This window comes from Nasonia vitripennis, chromosome 3, assembly GCF_009193385.2.
Source record: "Nasonia vitripennis strain AsymCx chromosome 3, Nvit_psr_1.1, whole genome shotgun sequence".
Classification (NCBI taxonomy): domain Eukaryota; kingdom Metazoa; phylum Arthropoda; class Insecta; order Hymenoptera; family Pteromalidae; genus Nasonia; species Nasonia vitripennis.
This window is the reverse complement of record NC_045759.1, coordinates 21,121,311-21,143,908: the sequence shown is the minus strand read 5'-3', so window position 1 is coordinate 21,143,908 and position 22,598 is coordinate 21,121,311. Positions and strand designations below refer to the sequence as shown.

The 22,598-nt window shown below is 39.9% G+C and overlaps 5 protein-coding genes and 1 long non-coding RNA gene across 8 annotated transcripts in view; 3 read left to right on the top strand and 3 right to left on the bottom strand.

Moving 5' to 3' along the window:
- Window positions 1-354: 354 nt before the first annotated feature.
- On the bottom strand, window positions 355-4,028 carry LOC100116491 (cyclin-A1). Its single transcript, XM_001600920.6, has 6 exons — window positions 3,506-4,028; window positions 2,335-2,826; window positions 2,034-2,257; window positions 1,756-1,960; window positions 1,429-1,676; window positions 355-1,304 (listed from the first exon to the last, which is right to left on the bottom strand). The coding sequence occupies exons 1-6, from the start codon at window positions 3,641-3,643 to the stop codon at window positions 1,232-1,234; spliced, it is 1,380 nt and encodes a 459-aa protein (XP_001600970.1). The 5' UTR covers window positions 3,644-4,028; the 3' UTR covers window positions 355-1,231.
- Window positions 4,029-5,019: 991 nt separating this feature from the next.
- LOC100116455 (rab proteins geranylgeranyltransferase component A 1) lies at window positions 5,020-10,181 on the bottom strand. Of its 2 annotated transcripts, none has more exons than XM_001600897.6 (11): window positions 9,743-10,181; window positions 8,817-8,883; window positions 8,546-8,737; window positions 8,293-8,473; window positions 7,981-8,218; window positions 7,558-7,780; window positions 7,260-7,466; window positions 7,064-7,188; window positions 6,833-6,993; window positions 6,583-6,759; window positions 5,020-6,498 (listed from the first exon to the last, which is right to left on the bottom strand). In XM_001600897.6, exons 1-11 carry the CDS (start codon window positions 9,789-9,791, stop codon window positions 6,325-6,327), a joined length of 1,794 nt encoding a protein of 597 aa, XP_001600947.2. In that variant the 5' UTR covers window positions 9,792-10,181; the 3' UTR covers window positions 5,020-6,324. The 2 variants fall into 2 exon arrangements, with proteins under 2 accessions (XP_001600947.2, XP_008203402.1); XM_008205180.4 differs by having other exon boundaries at window positions 8,558-8,737; window positions 9,743-10,087.
- A 1,227-nt stretch (window positions 10,182-11,408) lies between these two features.
- LOC100116421 (lipase 3) lies at window positions 11,409-15,788 on the bottom strand. The gene is made up of 6 exons (XM_031927811.2): window positions 15,117-15,788; window positions 13,876-14,206; window positions 13,562-13,676; window positions 13,238-13,484; window positions 12,906-13,155; window positions 11,409-12,815 (listed from the first exon to the last, which is right to left on the bottom strand). The coding sequence occupies exons 1-6, from the start codon at window positions 15,156-15,158 to the stop codon at window positions 12,520-12,522; spliced, it is 1,281 nt and encodes a 426-aa protein (XP_031783671.1). The 5' UTR covers window positions 15,159-15,788; the 3' UTR covers window positions 11,409-12,519.
- On the top strand, window positions 14,897-15,172 carry LOC116416969. The gene is made up of 2 exons (XR_004227289.2): window positions 14,897-14,987; window positions 15,062-15,172. It is a non-coding gene; the product is annotated as an uncharacterized LOC116416969 (long non-coding RNA).
- A 134-nt stretch (window positions 15,789-15,922) lies between the features above and the next one.
- LOC100116271 (cys-loop ligand-gated ion channel subunit 8916) overlaps window positions 15,923-22,598 on the top strand; it is a 45,768-nt gene continuing 39,092 nt past the window's right edge. The window contains exons 1-2 of one of the 2 annotated variants that reach the window (XM_031927807.2): window positions 15,923-16,464; window positions 16,563-16,794. The gene's annotated coding sequence lies outside the window, so the exon portion shown is untranslated. Of the gene's footprint in view, window positions 16,496-16,562; window positions 16,795-22,598 lie in introns of both variants that reach the window. The other variant, XM_031927806.2, reaches the window with a different exon arrangement.
- Window positions 16,838-20,386, top strand: LOC103315581. Its single transcript, XM_008205179.4, has 2 exons — window positions 16,838-19,200; window positions 19,268-20,386. Exon 2 carries the CDS (start codon window positions 19,541-19,543, stop codon window positions 20,321-20,323), a length of 783 nt encoding a protein of 260 aa, XP_008203401.1. The 5' UTR covers window positions 16,838-19,200; window positions 19,268-19,540; the 3' UTR covers window positions 20,324-20,386.

Genomic DNA, 22,598 nt, shown 5'->3' with positions numbered 1-22,598 from the left:
TATTTGTTATCGTTAACCATGCAGTGACTGGAACAATTAAAGTCTTTAATGAATATAAAATTGAGAAACAAATTGTGTTTCTATAGTAAATGTATTCATCGAAGATAGCTAATTCAATAATGCAAATATATTATTTTACAATATTATCAATATTTTAATTTAAAAAATTTAGAAAGATCTTTTCGGCTAGAAATTTATTGATCAACGCGAATAATTTTATTGAGACTGCAACAAAAAACTGTAAACATGCAAACTGATTATATAGCTTTTAAAAATCTATGAGTTGTACTTGCATGCCTTGATTGTAAATTCTTTTTTTTTTTAATTTTTCAAAGAAACTTGGATACAAAATTACTTATTATATAATTTTTATCAAATTATGCAGATGATACGCATCAAATTGATTAACAATTTTTAAGACTTAAAACTAATTTAAGATTTATTTCAGTCACATTTAGCATACTGAAAACTTCTTGAATATTTATGTCACGAGGAAATTTCATTGTATATAAAAGAATTTAAAAACGTTTCGCAAAATTTAATAAAATCATGCCAGTTGTGTAGATAGTTACAAATTTCGTTACTCAACATTTATTAACATGGCGCAAAAGCAATTTCAGTAAATTTTTCGAAGTTCCACAGAACATCCTTATCACAAAAGTTTCCTAAATATATTCTAAAAGTTTCCTATACTGTCAAATAGAAATACAAAAAATACATTTTGTTCACAGTTATAATCGTCAAGTCTAAAGATTAAAATCACCAACGACAAAAATTTTTGAGTGACTGAGTATATGGTATATGAGCATCGACTAAAAAGTTTTTTTAAAAAAATTTATAACTATGAAAGTTTCAACAAATTTAAAATAATGTTTCTCTCATGAGCTTCATTCGTTAATGTAATGATGGAGCTCCACAAACGACTATTCAAATTTGCATCGACACCTACACACGCATTTGCGATAAATGGAGATCATCCCCAAAATACAGATCGATGTTGCATTATGAAAGAAGTCGCGCATAAACGATCGACCTGGATGACTAACAATGTGCTAAAACATTATGCACTTTTCTTTTGTTAAAAAAGAAACAGTCCTTCAGTCTTGCCTAGATCCCCTCCTAGTATATCTTCGACCAACAAAGGCTTCCTTGACTGGAGGTTCGTTACGTTCGGTTTCATTACGGACGAGTGGTGTTTATTCAATTCAAATTCGGACTACATATATTTATCCTAGGCGCTCTCTGAGTCTTCGCACTCAAATGGCTCACTGCTCCTTGGTAAGAGTAATGCAACATGTCCATACCTACAACAATAAATATGAAACAAATTATTAAGTATAAACTTTATGATTGTTAAATGAAATTGATATCCAGATTACTTAAGTTCGCGTGATAAAGTATTTTGATATGAAATAAAAATGTACATACTTGTTAGATTTGTACTTCTCTTGTATTGCCTGTTGAGGTAGATTTGGTGCATTTTTGAATGTCCTTTGAAGGTGGTTGATGCACTCTTTAAGATCTTGCAAACTGTACCCTGAAGACAGCTCGAGTTCGTGTGGCCAAACCTCTTCTCGTAAGGTATGCCGAGCTAACGCAATCGCTGATGCCGCTAAATGACTTGGTAAGTATTGCAAGTAAGGATCAGCTTCCAATAGTGACAACTCACACAAATACTGAAAAATACAAATAATTTAATTGTATACAAAACAAAATCAAGTTATTTTAAATCACTTATATACAACGAATACAAACCATCGCTAAATACTGAATTTTTTCCGAAAGATTATTGCTGATGCAGTACTCCATCAAGAAAGCTAGTGGAGTAGGAACAGTAAGATCGAATGATAGTACTCTTAAAATTAAGTGCTCCATCCTCAGGACTTGTTTCTTTGTGTAAGTATCATCCGTGATGTACACAAATTCGCCGACTTCTGGTGGGTAAATTTCCTCGTATTTTCTATTAAAACGAAATTTCACATTGTTAGATTACACGACTTCTAGATAATTTATTATTATAAAATGGAACTTACGCAGCAATGAACATAGCAGCAGTACCAACAAGCTGCAGCTTGGCTCTAACTACACTCATGTAAGACAAAAATCGGTCTATGTAAGATACAGCCAAGTACAACGTTTCCGTTTGTAGACGATATTCCTCAGATACTTCGACTAGCCAATCAACCAGAATTGTTCGCATTGAATACGTAATATCTGGTTGCTTTTTCATGTATCCTGGTTTTGGTCTGTGCATTACCTATGAATTGAAGAAATTCGTTAATAAGTCATTATTGATCTTTGTGCAAGCAATATTATTAAGTGAGCTTTACATACTTCGACACTTTTGAAGTAGTGATAAATGTCAGCCCGATACTCGTCAATGTCATAAAAGTTAGATCTGCTAGTTTTACAAGTTTCTCTTCTAGAACGAGAATCTTTCTGGTTGGATCCTGTTAAAAGAAGCGATTTGTCTAAAGACATAGGACCCTCCTCAGGTGAAAGGACATTGTCGTGTTTGTACTCTTCAATTTCTTGAAGAACAGGTCTATATGGTTGAACAGTGCTTTGTATGGTTGGGTTGACTTCCAAGACAGGCTTCTCCCTTTCCACTGTGACCTTCACTTCTATTGATTGTTTAACTTCAATTTTTTTAGTTTCGTGTGCATCTCTCAAAACAATAGAAGATTCAGTCTGCAGTTTGTCTTCATAGATTTGGAACGTTGGCTCCTCTTTCTTCTCTTCATAGATGGTGAATGGCTCAATGTAAGGAGCAACATAGTTGTTCTGTTTTGCTTTGCCAAATTTTTCATTTTCTTTGCAAGCATCCTGGAAAACAATTATTTATGAGATTTGGTTTACAATATTCAACTGATAATTAAACGAATAATTTTCAAATTTTAAATGAAATTTCTCATCACGCGTTTAATCAAAGGTTAAATTATAGATTCATGATGTAGGAAACTGATAAGCGGCGCTAAAAAAAAACGCAGTTCATAAAATCACGACTTCGCATATGCGTATATAAACGTTTAGTATGTTTACCAACGGAAACGAGAGCCCCCGTCGTACATAAACACCGAACGCCCAGATAATTCAAGATGTCTACCACCAAAGCAACATTTAAAAGCGCCACCCTCGTGCGCGATATACTCCCGCGTATTTCGGCGAACCACCGAAAAACATCGTCGGAAAGCCACCTCCGCCTAAAAAATCTATTACCTAATCAACCCATGGAATCTCAACGGACAAAACACAAACCCACGCCGAAGGCGTCAATTCAAATTCGAAAAGTCAGCCAACCGTCTTTCCCTCGAAATCTCGCTCCGTCTCACTCTCTCTCTCTCTCGCGCGAATGGCCCCCTATACACACAGCCCAACCGTCGTATTTTGAAAAAAGGCTGTGAGAACTTACAAGGCCGTGCATCCCAACGACGGGACGAGTAAAATAATAAGCAAGATCAAGTATAGAAAAAAAGTAAACATTGCAAATAAAACGACAACTTACAGGCTTGGCGCTCCTGACAAAGTTGTTGGAAAGCACCCCGAGGACGGCCCGCTTGTTCTGTTGCTGCGCCAGTCCGACGTTCTCCTTGCCGGGAAGCCGACGATTCTCCTGATCCTCGTGCACGCGTATCGTTGCCATCCTGACCTTATTCCGAGTGGATCCTTCCTTTCACCTCGAGCTGCGTTGGTGCAACACGCCTCTCTCTCTTTCTCTCTCTCTCTCTCGTCCTCGGCAACAAGACCAACTGTCGCTTCGTCTAGGAAGAGACGCTCCGTCTCATACAATACACGAAAAGAGGATAAACAGTCCAAAGGAGAGTCCTCTCCGCGCGTATCAGAGCTGCTGGCACTGCTGCTTATGCTGGGACATCCTGGGGGACGGCGGCGGCGACGGGCTACTCTCCGACCTGAGGCTCTTCTCTGCTACCTACCTACCCTTGCACTGCGGCGGCCGTTTACTGCTGCACGCGTTTACCCGATGCTTATTGCTTTAGAATCGTGCGTACCTATATAGTTCTGTCTCGCTCGAACACGATGGAAATTGGGTACAACAGCTGGCGGTACGTTACACTTGAATCGAGCCAATGGCCGGACGTGGCGCTGCTCTCGCGCTTATTTGAGCCAATGACAGTCGTGGCTTCGTTTACAGACGGAGAGAGACTATGCTATGTTTGAGGGAGAGGTTAGAGAGAGATAGAACGCGAGCTTCGGATATTTTGCGGGAGGTGACTGGTCGATGACTGCGTCAGCGCGCGATCGTTGAGGTTTTGACGCGTTTTCGGGGATTTAAATGTAAAGCTGTTGGCTTGTTAGGTAATTTAACGTTTTGTTTAGGACTTGTTTATGAAACAGAAAAAGAAATATTATTTCTTTGATTTTTTTTTTACAATTGCCAATAGTCTCTACTATACGCATACTCATTTGTATATCCAAACGAATTTCTTTTTATCTTTGCGCAGACAAATTTTATGATAAAAATAAAGTTATGCGACTTTTAGTATGCAACATGAAAAGTTCATACAACATGTCTTTATTATTCGTTCTAAATGATTAGAATTAATACGTTCTTGGCATCTGTCATCAAAACCGGCGAAACCCAAACCGGCCAATGACAGGACCTGTAGTCCGGCTGCGGAAATCCGTTACTTTTCAAAAAATTTTCTTCGAGGTATACCCATCTTTGTCTAATAATGGCCTCGTTATAGCAGAAGACATCGGATTTCCCGGGAAAATCGGAAGACGCCAACAACTTATAATTCCAAAGAATATTTAATTATTAATAGATCAATTGTATTAAGTAAAACAATGATTAAGTCATCTTCACGTTTCTTTATTATTTAAAAAAATGCAATACTTCAGACGTATAATAATCATAAATAAGTTAAAATTGATACATTTACAGAAATATACCACATAACGTCTATAAAATATATTTTCTTCTAATGGGTGATAAATTTGTGAATAGAAAACTGAATAAAATGTCATTCGCTGAAGAAATTAAAAAAAAACATTAAATCATTTAAGCAAATTGCATATTTGTATTTTGTATTAAAAAAAAAAATCACAGCAAATTAAAGTACGTCTCAGACCAACGAAATAGGAAAATGCTTTATTGAAGTCACTAAATGAATTTTGCTATTATTCATCGTGAATTACAGAAGCATTTTATTTCTCACGACGATTCGTGTACTCTGAATATCTTTGGAATTTTCTTAAATCAAAAGTAGAGAGTTGAGTGATCAGTGTCTTGCTGAAAATTAGTTTAACGTGGCGTTTCGGTTCATCGATCTTATTACATAAGAGTGATGAATTTAAGAAAGTCTACTTTCTCACAGCCTTAAAAAGTTTTTGCAGCAATCACAACGTCATAAGCGTTGTCGTTGCCCTGATCAGAAAATATAGACAATTCGATAGAATTTTTATTATTAAATGTTTTGTGAAAATGCAAACTTTTTAAGGATTTACAAGTTATAGTTTATCAGCCTTTGTTCTTTTTCAGTATAGTTATTTCATGAAATCTCGAACAAGATTTTCCAATCAGGGAAAAGCAAACTGCTTTTGATTGTTACAATATTGTGCAGACTTGACAAAGTGCACAGGGTACAAATAAAATCAATGGGATTGTTAATGTATAAATTATACATATACCCAAAAAGCGAGCATTCTTTTAATAATTGTTGACAAAAATGTACGAACAGTCGTCAGCCAAAAGACTTATTGTAAGGATGCTTATAGCACAGTCGCTGATCACTCTTTGTAATGATAAAGATATACATTTGTCGTTCTTAGTAGTAGGATAGTAGCAAGCTATTTGTATAAGACGAAGAATACAAGATGAGATTATTAGTTTAGATTTACGACAAATAGCTTACAATTGAAAATATTTTCTTCGGCGAAATAATGTGAAAAAGCACATGATTACAATGATAGCACTACAAATTCGTGTAGAATCCATTTTTGTAAGTGCAAGTAAGAAAAAAACATATTCAAAGATATGAACTGTAGAATGATTCCAATTCGCTGCGTTTCTGCGTTCGAGGCTCACATTTGTAATGCGCGTAATATTAAGTGATTGATAATATCTATGTTAGAAGATACTGAAATGCAGGCCTTTCTTAGATCATATATAGCAATAAACATTTCTTACAGTGCTATTCCTTAATCTCATAATCATCCAAAGTTTGCGCAAAAATTAAAAGTAGTCAAAAGAAAATCACAATAAAATGGAATTGATTGACTTATTTCAATGATTCTCAAAGCTAAAATTCTTTAAGACATCGCGATCATTGAGATTAAGCAAGTACACAATTCATGCGTATTTTATCCTTCCTTTTCTGCTTTTTCGTCGTCTTGTTTTTCGTTTTCACCCGATGTATTGTCTCCTTCGAATTTCGGTCCTGGTGCTTCTTCTCCTTCCAAGACGATTTCCTCTGGATCGGGAGCTCGTGGCAAAAAGTCCTCGCTCGGGTACATAGCTTTGAAAATTTCTTTTGCCTGAAAACCATCGAATCACAATAAAATTAATCCTTTTTGAAAATTATCGTTGATTAATTGGTGAGTAATCAACAAGTAATTTACCTGGTTGACAGCAAAATCAAAATCTAAATCTAGATCAGGACCAGAACAAAGATGAATATTGCTTGGAGCAGATTCATTAAGTTTAATATCACTGGCTGGTAAATTAAGGTACAAGGACCATAATACTTGAGGCATCGGGTTTTCGGCAGTTACATCTTTATCTCCTCGACTACCCTCCTAAAAATAAATAATGTCTATAATCTCTAGTTTTATAAAAAATGTAACAAAGTAAAATAAATCGTTATTATACTTGAGCTTGCTGCTGATCGGGAGCAACAGTCTGTGTATGGGAATCCGTCGGAGTACGGGAAACGTTACTTTCCAGAGTCTTAGCGCGTAAGAATCTCTTGACAACATAGGCCAGATCTTCTTGAGCTGTTTTCGTACGTTTACATGTCATGTGAACCATAACTAGTAAAACAAAATAAAAAACCATTACAGTTCAGAGTAAACATTATAAATAAAATCAATAAAAACTTACAAAGTCCTTGTGGACAAGCGTTCGTAAGCGGTCCTAGTTCAATAATCGTTACAGCTTCTTGACCCGCTTCTTCTGGTGGATAGTATAAAAGTGTCAAATTTTCTTTTTCTCCCTGCATGATTGATCTGAAAATGCAAATTCATTGAGTTTACGTTATATTATTTTTTAAAAATTGGAATGGCTATTGATATCTTACCTATCAGTAATAAAAATACCACGAGATATTTGGTTTTCACCAGTCGAAGCAACGATTTCTGGAGGCAGGTGACCTTGCCCAACAACAAGATGTTCAAGAGATAGCCTTTGTTTTCCAGTCAAAATAGCTTTACATTTTTCACCATTAACCACGACGCCATCCAGATGACGTTTCAAGCAATATACTCCACCAAAAACAGCGCATAATCTGTGCAAACCATATGAAGATTTATTAAAACCTTTTTCGTTATAAATAGAGCAATAAATCTATAAGTATACATCAACAAATTTTAATTCACCTGCAGAAACATTGCGGTAATTCTCCGCTACCATACATAGGCCACAAGAAAGGTGTGTTTCCGTAACGGCCAAGACTGTTAAGGAAATGCTTTGTACGATTAACGCCGTCTCTACAAGACGTTTTATCGGTAGCCATGGCTATAGCTTGCATCACATAGTGTTTAACAATTGGTGTTAAATTTTTGGTGTTCAAATATTCCACAAAGGTCTTATCACGGTATCCTGTGAAAATATGTGTTTATTAATTTAAGTCCACCTATGCTGTCATCATAACAGTACTTATGTGACTAATATAATTTTAATAAGGTAAGCAAAGCACATACTCTTCCTACTCCTTATATAGAAATGTACCAATGCAGAATGAATTTTGATGCAAAATATGATTCTTTAAAAATTAACTTTAACAAATTCGTTGTACTTACCATCAAACTCTGGACTGTCAGCTCCTTGTTCTAAACAAGATGTGAGTAACTGCATGAGCATTCTCTTCTCAATAACACCCACAGTTTTGTTGGCGAAAACGTCAGCTCTAGAGCAAGGAACTTGAACAAGTTTGCCATCCATGCATGTTGCAACTCTAGATACTGCTCGGAACTCTGCATAACGAGCAATGTTGCTCGAAATCAAGAGCTCCACTAGTTCACCTCGAGCATAAAGCAGCTGTGATAATATAAAACTTGTAATTAGTTTGCCAAGAATTAGCGAAGATGAGATTAATCAAGTGAAATTATTACTTTTGGTGCCAAATCAATGTTGAATCTTCTGTATTCCTTCTTGATACGATCTATACTCCAGTGTTTCGTTTCCTTTTTGTCAGTTTTATCCTCATCGGTTTTTTCAGTCCCTTCAGCACTGGTATCGCTTGTGCCTTCAGTTTGGGTATCTTTTGTAGAAACTGCAGGCAAGTCTGCGTCACTGGAAACAAAGAGCAGTAAGTAACCTATAATTCATTGGATTAAAAATAAAAAAAAAAAATTAATGTCTTACTGGGAAACGAACCACTCTTCAACAATATTCTCAACGGTCGAATACTGATTGCTCGCCTTCAAGAACTTTTCACCATCCTCCAAGTCTGGCTTGAAGTCTCTAGTGTCGTTCTTACTCGTCTTAAGGTCTTCCATCCATTTTTGCAACCCATCGAAATTGAAGGTTGCCCAGAGTCCTCCATAGTACTCATTGCTGCAAAATAGTCATTTGATTAGCCTCTTCTATTTTATTTTCATGCAACCAATCAGCTTATTCGTCGAATGACATTTACCTGTCCAAGTGTAGAACTCTCTTGCCGATTCTACTTGCTGCCGCAGCAACAATAGACTCGGTCATTCCTAAAACCAAAAGTAACAAATGAGCTACTGCCAAAGTAACAGAATACAGAAAATTCATCTAATCTACATTGCTCATTTTTCTCATAGTCCAGTTTGTAGGTCAAATCTAGTCCGAATCAGAAAAAAAATTGTACCATATGCAATGGTCACCGTCTAAATTTTTCTACTTTCGAACCATCCCACACCCATTTTTCGCAAGAGAGGGGAACGCAAATCAGCTGAAAAGTAAAAAAATCCCTCATCAACATTCCCGAGGAGTGAGCAGAGAGACCCAGTCTGCTCCAAAGCGAACAATGGAGCCGCAATAGCACGAACCACCCACTCGCGGGCGGTGCGCGCGCGCCGACGATTTGTCATAACAACAACCGTGGGCCACCACCTCTCGACGCCTGGAATCATCATACACCCGCATAAAATGCATCGGCGAAAAACCCGCAGACGTAAGCGGAGAGTCGTGTCCGGGCCGAGCGATTAAAAAAATCGATAGGCGCAAAAGAAAAGTGCGGAGCCGCTCCGTTCCAATAATCCTCTCTCTCTCTCTCTCTCTCTCTCTCACTCCCTCTTGACTCTGTATACGGATTACATATGTCCGGCCGGATGAGAAAGTCTCGACGGCTCGAAAAATCTAGGATGCAACGGGGTCGTGATTTTTCTCTCTTAGCAACATCAAGGCCGCTCTCGCGAGAGAGCTGCATTCCACGGGCGGAAACGCGACATTTTTAAAGGCCCCCCCCATCCGCGAAGTTGCGTTGACAGGCTGTCTGATGGGTTTAGACATTTCGCGTATGGATATACGGGAAATCGATACGAGAGAGCGTAATGCTATAATCCTCGGCAAGGTATAGAGAGATGCATATACCTGTCCCGACGACGATGACATCGTACTCGGTCGGCAGATCGTCCTCCATGGCTCCTGCTCCGGCGTTGCTCCGTGACGCACTGCTGCGTGAAAAAGCGACACACCGACACTAGTCTTATACTCGGCAACAGTTATAGAGCTGCGATCGCGAGTCGAATTACTCGTTAGAGCGACTTTGCTAGAGGCGATGTAATAAAAAAAAGGAAGGGATCACTGGACGACGGGTGTGCAGCTAGCACCTCATCGTCGCGCGACTATACTATCGAGTATCGCGAATATATACGTAGTCTTTCTCTCTCTCTCTCTCTCTCTCTCTCTCTCGCGCGCAGTCACTAGGTGTACGTGTGGGGGACTGGGTAGTTTGCGGAAGGTGGCGCCGTCGGCTAGGCTTTTTCACGAAAAACGCGAACACCTAACTCCTCCACGCGCAGACTCGCGAGTGCTATATACTTACTGCCTTACTGGACGTTATCTATGACGTGGTGTGCTTGTGTCATTGTGTGTGTGTGTGTGTGTGTGTGTGGGTGGGTGTACACACGGCAACAGTGTACTTTTATAGTACGCGCGGTTCGCCGGCTCTGCTATGTCTAATTCTATCAACGAATATAATTAATTGGTAGACCTCGAATAGTGGGATATACACTCGCCCAATTGTTAAAAGATTTTATTTCAATTTTTTTTTTAACTTATATCATTCTTCACCCAAATTATTAATTACGATAAAACCTTAATTTTTCTATTGCGCTCTCAGGAGGTTGAACGTGATACCAAATTTAACGCTTAACGGCGAAAAACTATACAAGGCATAGGTATCATCTGGAACACCTTATGATTTTGACGTTTCACAGCTGCTTCTCGATGCTGGCTGGATGCAGCAGCTGCTCGCTAGCAGCCGCCGGTGGAGCTACTATATACTTCGAGTGAACTTTCTTCATTTCTTTCGACAGCTCTCATTGTGGCTTGGCTGTTTTTTAATACGCTTTTACTGAGATTTATTGGGCTTTGCGCGGTTATTCAGTAAAATAAGCACTTTTAGGAAATCTTTGGCGTATTCTTTTACACCTGTCACGCATGAATACCTGTACAAGGATCCATATAAAAAAATGCCTTTAGATGAAATGACAGATTCTTGCTACACATTTCCCTATTACAAATCGGTACATATAAGTTTTGCGCTGCTTAAAAAAGTCTTTTGGAAGTAGTTTTCTATTCTATTTATGATAAAAATATTGATTATAATTACACGCACAGAATAAGTGAAAAATAAAAAAATAATAATAATAATACGCAACCGCTAATAATGATCATAAAAATATCAGGCGCATTCCAATGCCGAGAAAGAGAAAGCCCGCGCGATTTTGCTAATTATCAGATTTTGTAACAAGTGCCGTTGATTTTTAGGCGACCGCGCCGACGTTTTCCCCGCAGGTATCTGGAAGGTAGCGTACTCTCACGTGAAAAATTCGCGTGAAGTGAAAGCGCCAAGAGTGAAACGTCCGATTGAATCGAGAAGAAATCGAAGATTTTTCTGATGTGCACTTTTCTGGATGCTCACGCGCGAGCCATCTGAAATTTGCTACAATTTCATACTACGCGTTTAAAAGTAGCTCGACATTGAAGTATACCTACGCGTGAGAAGAAAATAATAAACTTTTTACTTCTATAATATTTATGTAAAAATGATTTATTATATTTTAGACTTTAACAATACACCAATAAATACTCGATATAGTATTTACAAGAATGTTTATATTAAATTAGATGATCTCTCTTTTACAACAGTACTATGTAATCACTTGTGTGCTTATCACAAATATGGTAATCATGATTGTTTGATGATCTCGGAAACTAATATTTCGTGTTGTTTAAATTATTTGCTTATGACATTGATTTAGGAAAAATTATTATTATATCTTCATCGTTCAATACATTCCAACGTAAGTCGCCGCAGCTCAAGTGTAAATTCTCAATGCTTCTCTGTAGAAGTAGATCGAAAAATGAATTTCACGCTCTTTTTTGTTTACACTTGAAATTTTGCAAACACGTTTCGCGCGCTCGCGTGTTTGCCAAGGCCCATGAGCCAATCTCGCAGTTTCTTCGATGCAACGCACATATACATTTCTTTCTCTTTCTCCTTCACTAGCAAACCAACGAACCTATACATTGCACACAGTCACACGCGCACACAGGGAAACGATTGACCTCGATTTTCCCTGCCACTCGAGTAACGAGAGATTCAAACCAATCTCGTTGTGCTTTTTTGCGATCTCGCATCCGTTCTCGATTGCCATTGTTAACTATTAGAAAATTCTTTTATAATACTGACGATGATGTATTGACAAGCAGAAAATGAAAATATCTACGAGTTCGCTCTTGATATTTGTGGTTTACTTTGCGTTATGTTTCGTCAAACGTAAAAATTCATCCAATTAACGTTATTAATCGGTACACAAAACAGAACAATTATTGTCGTTCTTTAAATATGATATAATAAATTAATAAAAGAAATGTGCGCGGCGAAATTAAAATATATCGCCTTTTTACTTTCTCGTAAATGCACGTAATGACTAAAATCTCAACAGATCCGCGTTAAATCTAGGCGCGAAAGATCAGACCGATCCTATGACGATCGGAATGACTATCATTCCGCTAGTCTTTCAGAGTCTTCGATCGACTCTGCTAAATACTCGTTTAATTGACAATGATCCTTCGAATAAAATAGATTATACGCAAGCGTCACTATACACTTGTGAGGTTCGTCATGGAAGAGCTGTCACTTAGTTATATTTCTTTATGAAATCGATTACGTGATCATAAAGAAGCGTTTTAGCGTCGCAGCCCCAGAGGTAGTCGATGTGGTTGAATTTAGAGTATTCGATTTTGTGTTTCAAAGCGACGTTCGGGAGATTCTCGACAAGCCTCTTAACGTCCTCAGGATGCGTGAGAAAGTCGTTTTCACTGTAGAACACGGCAACAGGAACCTTTACCCGCTCCAAACAGTACTTTGGAGGTTGTGTGCTACCATAAAGCTTTAAATTTTTAGATGTACCATAGTCAAATTTCCTGAATGAGTCTGAAACACAAAAATTAATATTTATATTTTTATTTGCCTGTCATTAAACACGCCAGAATTCAACAACAGTATCGAAAGCACAAGACTCACCAGTGAGGATAACTTGACTGTAGTGAATGATTTGTTTGGCAGATGAGCCTCCAGGAAAATGCCCAAATATCAGTGGAAGCATAGATTTATCTAGCTGATTACTGCCGAAACCAGCAACTAGATAAAACCAACAACTATAAAAGCTCTTGGTTAATTGGCCTGGGGTATTTCGAATTAATGTTCCTAGAGCTTTGGCTTGCAACTTATTCCGAGGAAACCACTGGTGTATATTACAATACGCTGATCCCCACTAAAATTCAAAAATTTCATTAGTCAATATGGAATGAATTTTCCAAATCAATCTTAAAAAATAAAAAATGAATTCAACTCACTTCCATGAGAATGTAGAAACGAACGATAAATTTTATAAGCGGACTACGCTGATTTGAAAGAAAAGCAATTGGAGCCATGGTTACCATTGCTTTAACTTTATCATTATATTCTGGTCTTTCGCTACACATCACATAAAAAGTAGTAGTCCCTTGACTATAACCAATATAATGCAAACTTGGCTGATTAGTTTTTTCCAAAACATAATCTATCATAGCTGGTATATCATAAACACCAATTTCGTGCCAGCTGAAAAAAAAAAAAACGTTGGTTAATTTTATTTATTAATAGCTGGACATTTATGATTAATTAATTAATATTTGTACCTGAAGTCCCAAAATTCTCTGTCTTTAGTTGTGTACTTTTTGTGACATTGAGAATACGTGTTTCCCCTAACGTTGGCTAACCACACATCGAATCCGCAGTCGCATAATACATAAGCTGCAAAAAATTAAAAAAAATATTATTAAGCAATTTTTTATGTTTTGAACGAAGTTTTGCAAATTTCAATTGACATTAACCATTAATATTTCCTTACAAATATGTGTAGAGCAATAGATAAAATTCTCATGCTTTGTATTGAATTGACAAAGAAATAGTTTATGCCCAAGATAAAAATAAATAAGACGTCAATATTTACCAAGCGCTTTCTGCGGTCCAAGTAGTACCCAGTCTGCTGAGCTTGATAGCAGTCCATGATTAATTAATATAGGTGGTTTAACTTTGGGATTAGAGTCTTCGGTAACTTGTAAATTTAGTGCTTCTGATAATATCGAAGCTTGTGAATCATTAGAGTCTGTTGCTGATTTGAGTAATTCTGTTAGTTTTTCACGACTACCTTCTGTAGAAATTTTGTTTGAATTTTTCCCCTCAGCTTTTCTTAAGACGCGATGTAACTCCAGTCTATAGCCATCTTCTGTCCAAATGTGATGAGTCTCACCAATGTATCCGTGTTTTGTTATCAGTTCAGGCTGAAAGAAAATACCAAAGTGTCATTTGTTGTGTCTTAATTAATCTTCTTTATTGATTACAAATAACAACCAAATTAGCATTAATCATCCTGTAGAAACTATTTACAATTAAACTGAAAACTTTTAAAATTAATAGCATTAAAAATATTTATTTAATAGTTATGTCAAATAGTTCAATTATTTTTAAGTTTATATTTTATCAATTAGAAATTATTGCTGCACAAGTTACTAAATCATTGAAAAATTATTGAAAAATAATTTTCTTAATTTTAAACGACGATTCATCATATTGAAAATCAACAAAAAAACTGCAATTCATGTATTGCAAAAAATTCGTCATAATAACAATCTGGAACGTTCCAAAGTCCGTGAAGCGCGTATATGACAACACCCACGAAAGCCGCTCGAATAATCATGAAAATCAGTCTTGAACAATCCAAACCAAGCGTAATTAATAAAATACTAATCACTCAACTCGAAATGACGACTGTCACGGGCCAAAAATTCGGAAAATCATCAAAAGCTCCTTTTTAATCGTCGCGCCGAACGAAAGGTTATGTGCCGCGGTCCTTATATATGTAACGTACACGCCCGAAACCGGAGCATCAAAGCATCTGTATCGATCGTGTTTGTCAACGATTTCTCGCGTTCCCTCCAAGCGAGTATACAAGATATGGATATCCACAAAGACAAAGAGAGGAAGAGAGAAGCGTGTCACTTTTGCTCCTAAAAGCGCAGTATAGAGAACTGCTTATTATCAAATCAACAACACATTACGCATGTGCGCATCGCGAGCCTACCCCGCACGCGCATAATAGCATGAATCATCATAGCGTACGATATATATGCATATAGGATGAAAACGCTTTATGGATTCCGAGAATTCGAGAGAGCAAAGAGTAAGACCTACCGTTGTCATGGGGACTTCATCGTGAATGTTATGGCCCATCATATGCTGTTCGGCCTGATGGAGTATAGTCTCTTCGCTGTCACTGCTGCTCTTCGAAGACGAGGAGAGGAAAGCAGCTGCGGCAACAGCTACGTTTTCGATCGGCGAGTATCGGACGAAGATGTTGCTGAGAAGCCGCAACGGCGGCACTATGTACGCCCCCGCCGTTTCGCTGCCGTTTGGATACAGTTTTTATTTCACTTTTCTCCCGCTTCAGATCTACCTATGTGATTCACACGGGGGCGGCGAGAACTCGTTAGCGACACTGAATTTTACTCGTACAAGGTATATACAGAATGCGCGTGCGCGCGCGCGCGATTTGACAAGTAGTCGCTGCACTGCAAGTGCGAATACTTATAACCCTGAAGTTCAGCCACAGGCCGTCGGGTTTACGTCGAAAGCGAACTATGGGCTGCTGCTCCACAGCTATCCATGCCACACAGTGGGCAGTCGCTTTGTTTTTTCTTCTTCCGCCGTTTGCTTGCGAAAGTGCGCGCGCTTTTCTTTCGGAGACTGTCGTAAAATCGAAGCGAAAGAAAGAGAAAAAATTGAGACACCGACAGAGCAAGCAACGCGCGCGACCGTCTCGCGAGCACACTATGACAACACTGAACCGCGGGCGCACGCCAGCAAGCTAGTTGGCATCTATAAAACCTCGAGCGAGCGAGTGTGGTGAGGGACGCGCCTTCTCCTCTCTCTCTCTCCCCCCCCCCTCAGGCCGCGGGCCGCGGCTCTCTACGCAGTGGCTTCTCGTGTCTGTACACTATACACTCCGTATATGTGTGGGTAATCGTACATCTCTTCGTTCGTCCGTTGGCGAGTCTGTGTGCGAGGGAGCGAGTTTAAAGTGGGATCGCGGCGGCTGGTGACGCAAGCGAGAACGGAGTATACACACGTGTAGACAGTGAGGCAAGCATAATATAAGTATGCGTGTATATGTATACGTATTCACGCGAGCGGCGAGGAAAGACGGAGTAGAGAGAACAGCTGCGAGAGAAGTGGGGATAGAAAAGCGGCAGTTTATTTGTGCGCCGTAGAGACGAGCCCCCAACCTTTATCCCGTAAGGTTGCTTCGCGTTCGCTCGTACATTTTCCGTCTCACTCTATTGAGCGCGCGCCGGCTCTATATCCGTCGTCGAGCGCGTTAGAGCCGAATATTTGGAGGCACGGCACACCTACTAGCCGCCGGCTAGACAAAGACCAACCGGAGAAACGTTCTAGAAACTTTTCCGCAAAGAGGGGGGAGAGAGAGAGAGAGAGAGAGAGATAAATCTATGGGTGGCATGATGCGCGAGCGATGATGCTTTCGGTATTTTTGAGGAATTTTCACGCTATCGCTTGTGCGTAATACTTAGTCTCGAGCGCGAACTGGTTTAGTTGATGATTTTTGTATTTTTACTTTTCTAGGTTAGGCGAGGAGGTAATTTACCGGCGTTTGCCCCTCGCAGAAGGAGAGCCCCTTGGATATTCCTGAAAAACCTGAATGCAAGAAGAAAAGTCTCTGCAGCAGCGCGAAGGGAGGAGGGAAGCAAGGCTGAAAAGCAACGCTGAGTCATAATTGCTTGGAAATAAAATGGGCCTCTCGAATGCATTCTCGGCTTTAGTCCGATGCACAGATTCTCTTATTCTAGGCTTTCACGTATGTATTTTTGATTTTATTTATTTATTTTTTTTTTATCTTGGCTCCTGATATCTTTCGTTTCGTTCCACGATGAAACATGATGCATTACATTGACTATAATACCTATACATATTGTACAAGTATTGTGTGAAGTTATAGTGTGTCGAAAGCAATGCATAAGTAATCGTTACGTCAGTGTGCATAGATTAATGCGATGTGTGTGTGTGTGTGTGTGTGTGTGTGTGAGGTCGGTATGATAATATAGGGAGCGACGACTGCGACTACTGCGAACAAATTTAAATCGGGTTTTCTATTCTAAGTGGAAATAGAGAAAAATGCTAGGCCGAGATCGAAATAGAAAGAGAAAGAGTTTTTCGAGCAGTGTAGCTTGCCCGAAATAGACATTGGGAATGAATGGGTTTAAAGGTTTAACCGCGTTGAGTTCCTTAGCTTTTTGTAAACGGCTAATTTTCGTAAATGTGACCTTACAATCCTGGTGATAAAAATAATAAAAGATAGTCGATCATCCAGACGAACTTGCGCGTTATCCAATTCTTTTCGCACTTGGAATCACGGAAATTGATAAAAATAAAAGATATAAGGCAGCATATTAGTCAACAGAATGTATAACGATACAAAAATAACTTTTAAGTATTCACGATAAAATAATCCATTATTACGCGAGTTTATATAATTGCAATATAAGATGCGGAACTTTTGCTAGACAGGTTCGCTAAAAGAAACAAATTGTCATCGCTTTTAAGTGCGCTTTCAACACGGGCACACGGTGAACAAACGAGACGTCCTACTTGTATAAACTGTATATTGATGAACCGCATTATAGACCTTCCTCTTCCTCTGTGCATAAAGAAGCAGTGCGGATAACCAAGTGTCTTATTTAAATTCAAATTTAAAGCCATAAAATAAAAGTGGTGTGAATTATAAGTCGCCTCACCTATGCATAATTGGTGTAAAAAGTTAAAAATGATTGGAAATTCCTTACTGTATACCTACAGTATTCTATCTCACTATATTTATAACCTCGGAAGACGTCAAGACAGTAATAGCTCAAAGTCAACACTCTATACTAAGTCATGTGTGCGTTTCCTATGTACGCGCTATTTACTTCACTTCTTTTTCTATACTTCTCCGGCGAGATGAGGGCAAAAAACACGCGTTGCCCAGTCTGAATACGCAATCGTCAGAAAGTTCCGACGCTGATGCGAAGTTAATTTGAATTCTTGTATCTCGCGCTCGAGAGCTCACGTGTATACCTCGGAATTAAAAACTAATCTTTACCATTAACGGTATTTCTATAAAGTATGCCATGTGTATAGCTGCGTGCGAATGACCTCTACACTCTCGCTCGTCCACTACTCTGCGTCATAAACAAATTACAAATTGTAATTCGCCAGAGGAATTATGCGTACTCATCGACGCATCGAAATCTCCGATGAATCAAAACAAAAAACATTGTTATTACGAAACGTTTTCAAACTTGTTTTACTACGCGTGTCAAAAATTAATGAAGAAGCGTCGAATGAACTTCAAGTTGTGCATAGTCTTCGAATTCCCAACAAGCTCGTACTTTAATCTCTAATAACTCGAAATCAATGGAAATTTTTCGTCTCCGCCTATAACTCTTAAAATCTAAAGCCCAAAGCAAACACATCGGATCGACTCGTGTCTCTCTTGCGCGCGATGTTGCTCTGTCGCCTCGTAATTTCACGCACACAGCGACACAGGCCATATAGGAATATTCAAGCGAGCAGCGGCTATAACGTCATCGCCCCGCGAGAGGAAATGCTCGGCAACGATCGTCGCACGACACTAACGTCATTGTTTATTTTTCTCTTCCCTCTAACATCCGAGAACTTTGTTTTTTGTTTATTCGGAATCTGCTGGTCCATGGCACCACATGGCTTATCTCACTTTTGCTGCGAATGGTGCACTTGTGTATATATATATATTTTTTTTTTCTGCCTTATGCTGTCGTGTGAATGAACCGAGTTTTTTTGGCGTACGTACAATCTTAGAGCATTATTATTTATGTGTGTAAGAAAGTGTTGTTCCTCTCCTGAGCAAAGCGAGATGCTGACAATCGCACAAGAGCTAAGAATCATCATGCGGGCACGTGTATCGGAAAGTACATTTTTCAAATTTAGCGCCACCGCGCTGTTATAACCAACCAGATGCGTCGCCGTTAAAGGGACGATATCGCGAAGTGCGGGGGGGGGGGGTGCATGCAATTACCTCTACTCGGGTAGCTCTCGTCTACCGAGAAATGCCGGTCAGCCGGCTACCTGTGTACCGATGCGACGCTGCCAAATTGCACTTACAGCCCCCCCTCGAAGGACCTAATCCGTGCAAAGGACCGATGCGATGGCCAAGACGGAGCATCAGTTCTAGAACGACCTTCGACGAGTAAGAATCCTCTTCTAGTCACCAAGCTTCTCAAGTGTTTTCTGTTAATTTTCTCTTGATTTTAAAGCGCGTATTGCCAAAGACTGAGAGAACGAGACACGTCAAGCTCGAAGAAAACAAGGAGGTACGCCGTCGTGTGAATCAGGGCAAGTTAAGATATCGAAAAAAAGTGAATTTAAGTCTGCACCTGTAAGAGCGCAACAGCACCAGGTCTCAAGGGAGAAAGAAGCTGCGACGCCGAGGAAATTCGGAAAAGACGCTGCGAAAACGGAAAACGAGGCCGTAACGAGAACGTCGAAGAAAAGCAGATGAGGTAATTTCCAAGCAGAGCATAAGCATCATGTATCAAGTACCGACGTGCAGCCATCTTTACACGCGCCAGCAAGAATCGGCAGCGACCGAACCTGCTGAACCTACCGAGAACGAGTCGGTCTGGGAGAAGCCTGTGGAGGTTATATTGCCGAAAGTGTATTACAGAGACGAGACCGACTCGGTCGCCAAGTTCTCCGGTAACCCGAGGCTGCAGTCCGTAAAGTTCTGGATAAGAAGCGTTGACGAGCTGGCGAACGCCTGCGGCTGGGACGATTTTCAGACCTTTTTTATAGCCAAGCGTGCGCTCACGGGAGCCGCCAACGACTGGCTACAGACTAGCAAAAATGTACGGTCTTGGAGAGAGCTGAAGAGAGCGCTGGACATTCAGTTCAACCATGAGGTGGATAGATTCGCGATCCACGAAAACATTCGAAAAAGCTTTCCGAAGAAGGGCGAGACGTTGGTGCAGTACATGCATCGCATACGCCGTATGGCGATCCAGGCCGATCTCGCCGAGCGGATAACCGTTAAGTACGTAGTGCACGGAATTCCCGACGACGCTTTCCACAAGCTAGGGCTCCATGCCTGCAAAACGTTCCCCGAGCTCGAGGACGCTCTGGCCGCGTACGAGGATGCCAGGACCGAACGAGATCATCAATTCGCCGTCGAGCAGGCGAGGAGAGCACGAGAAGTAGATGTTGGGAAATTCATCACGGCGATCGATATTCTATTCCTCATTGCCGCGTTCTTCATGGCACTAATCACGGCTGTCCACTGGCTTGGCAATCTTAGTTCGAAGGAGAGACAATAGATCGACCTTAAAGTTGTAACCATATACTTTTGATTTTTCAACAATAAATCAGCATTCAATCTATATCTATGTATGTATTAATTTGTTCATCGCCAAAGCCTTCCCGAGTCCCACATATAAACATTACGCGTACGCGGAATACACGTCATATATCATAATGGCGATAGCCCCCGCGAGCGGAAATTTCGGCTTTACATAACAGCTGCAGCGAGCGATAACGCGATCATCAGTGTTGCTTTTTTTCACATCCGTCTGCCGGAGCGTAATTGAAGATGACATTGGTTAAGATTTGACTTTTGCTGGTGGCAATTTTGGTTCGCGGACTCATTTTAACCACGTGTGTCGAGGATTTTATGTTCGTTCTCGGCGATAACTCGGTAAAACTTCCGCTAATTCTCTTCGAATAAACGACACACGCGCGGCTTCGAGTAAAATACTGTTAGCGATGAATCGGGATTTTTTTTTTCATTTGGAACGAAGCCGTAATTTTGAGCGAAATGTCGTTTTATTATAAATGTCGTATGATTGACGACAACAAAAAATCTGCGACTGTTTGTCTTCTACGCAGTGCTTCGTCTTCTGTTGTATACAGTTGACGACGATAAGTGAACTTTATGCATTGCTCGCGTTTATTTATTATAATTCTTACATGAAATAATTGTTGCTTCAACTGCAAAAATACATCCTCGCTTATGTAAAACGCGTATTGTGGAAGATGAAGTCACTGCAAGTCACATTCTGATTGCTTCTTTGTGTGCGATCACGAGGGTGCTAAAAAAAAGCTTACGTCACGCCTTAACGAGGCGTTTCGAGCTCGCGCGTTATAGCTCTGCACTTTTACTCTCAACACACGTAATAACCAGTGTATAACCTGGTCGGCCAAAGATTCGTCTTGTCCGTTGACATTTCCTCGTTGGGGCGTTTTTCCACTTTCTTCCGACCATACACGTAACACGCATTATGATTTCCCTTTCCATCGCCGGCGACGCACTAATAATCTCAATCAAAATTTATCGCGGCGCGACGAAATTCTTTAATCGTCCAAAGTGCGATTCACTCGTCAACCGTCTCGCGTTAAGCCCTTTTTTTTGTTGTAAAACGTTATTTTATCGATTACGGTAGATTAGGAGAAACAAAAGCGCGTTTGGGATAACGAATTCGCGCAATCGGTCATTTCCACAAAGCATCGAAATGTGTTGCGTAAGAAAGTGAATTAAGCGCATGAGGCGGCTTTTCTATATAAGCTTCGTGACGGCTCGAGAAATAGGCTGAAGAATGCGCGGCGAAATAAAATTCGACAGATTATGACGCGCCGACGATGCATCATTTATCTGGGATCTGTCGGGGGTTAACAAATGCTTCTACGGAAATCCAGAAGAATGAAACATCAATATATCGTTCGAATATCTTCGTTTATCATCGGCTTCTTGAGCCGCATCGATTTTATCGAAACGTTCAACTTTTGCTTGACGCATATAACTGACCGACCCTTTGTTTATACCGTAGGATCTACCCTCGCTTAGCATAAACCCATCGATCGATCTGACGGCTTTATCAAAATTTTCTAATACGAGAAGTGCGCATCAGTGCAATGTTATTGTCGTATGTTTTTCCCTTCTCGCGCTCGGCTATGATGAGAGCGTAACGCGTCAATACCTCGCTCGACATACGACGCTAGAAGACGAGGCGAAAAATAAGAAAGGAAAAAAGCTACAATATAATGACTTTGGCTTTTCCCCGTGTTTATGTACTGCGAGTGGAAATTTAAGAGTCGTTAGGATCTCCCGCATCGGCGAGCTTGTATTGGAAAGTGAATCATCGAGAACTGTCTCGTCCACGATGCCGAGGCAGAAAAGCATCGTTTTCAGAACCGAAAAAAAAAGTTCAAACTCGCGACATAATAATCTACAGCTAATCTCTGAGACAAAGACAACGTTCGGAAAATATAACGATCTTTTGCTGCAATTTACGCGGCAAGATTCACTGCGACGCTGACGTCGCGCGATATATCTATAAGTATAACACTGGCATTGATCAGATGCTCGCTCTGGCGCGTAAACAGAACCAACACCTATATATGTGTGTACGTATACTATACAATATCACAGCGCACGTTGCAGCAGCTGTCCGAGTATAGAGGAAGGGGAGAAGTTGCATTGCCCCGCTCGCGTGTGTCTCTTTGTTCCCCTCCACAAGCACAGAGCAGCGTCCGTCGAAGCATTTTTATCGTTTACACAGAGAAGAGAGAGGAAACAATGCGCGGAGGCATCAGTCA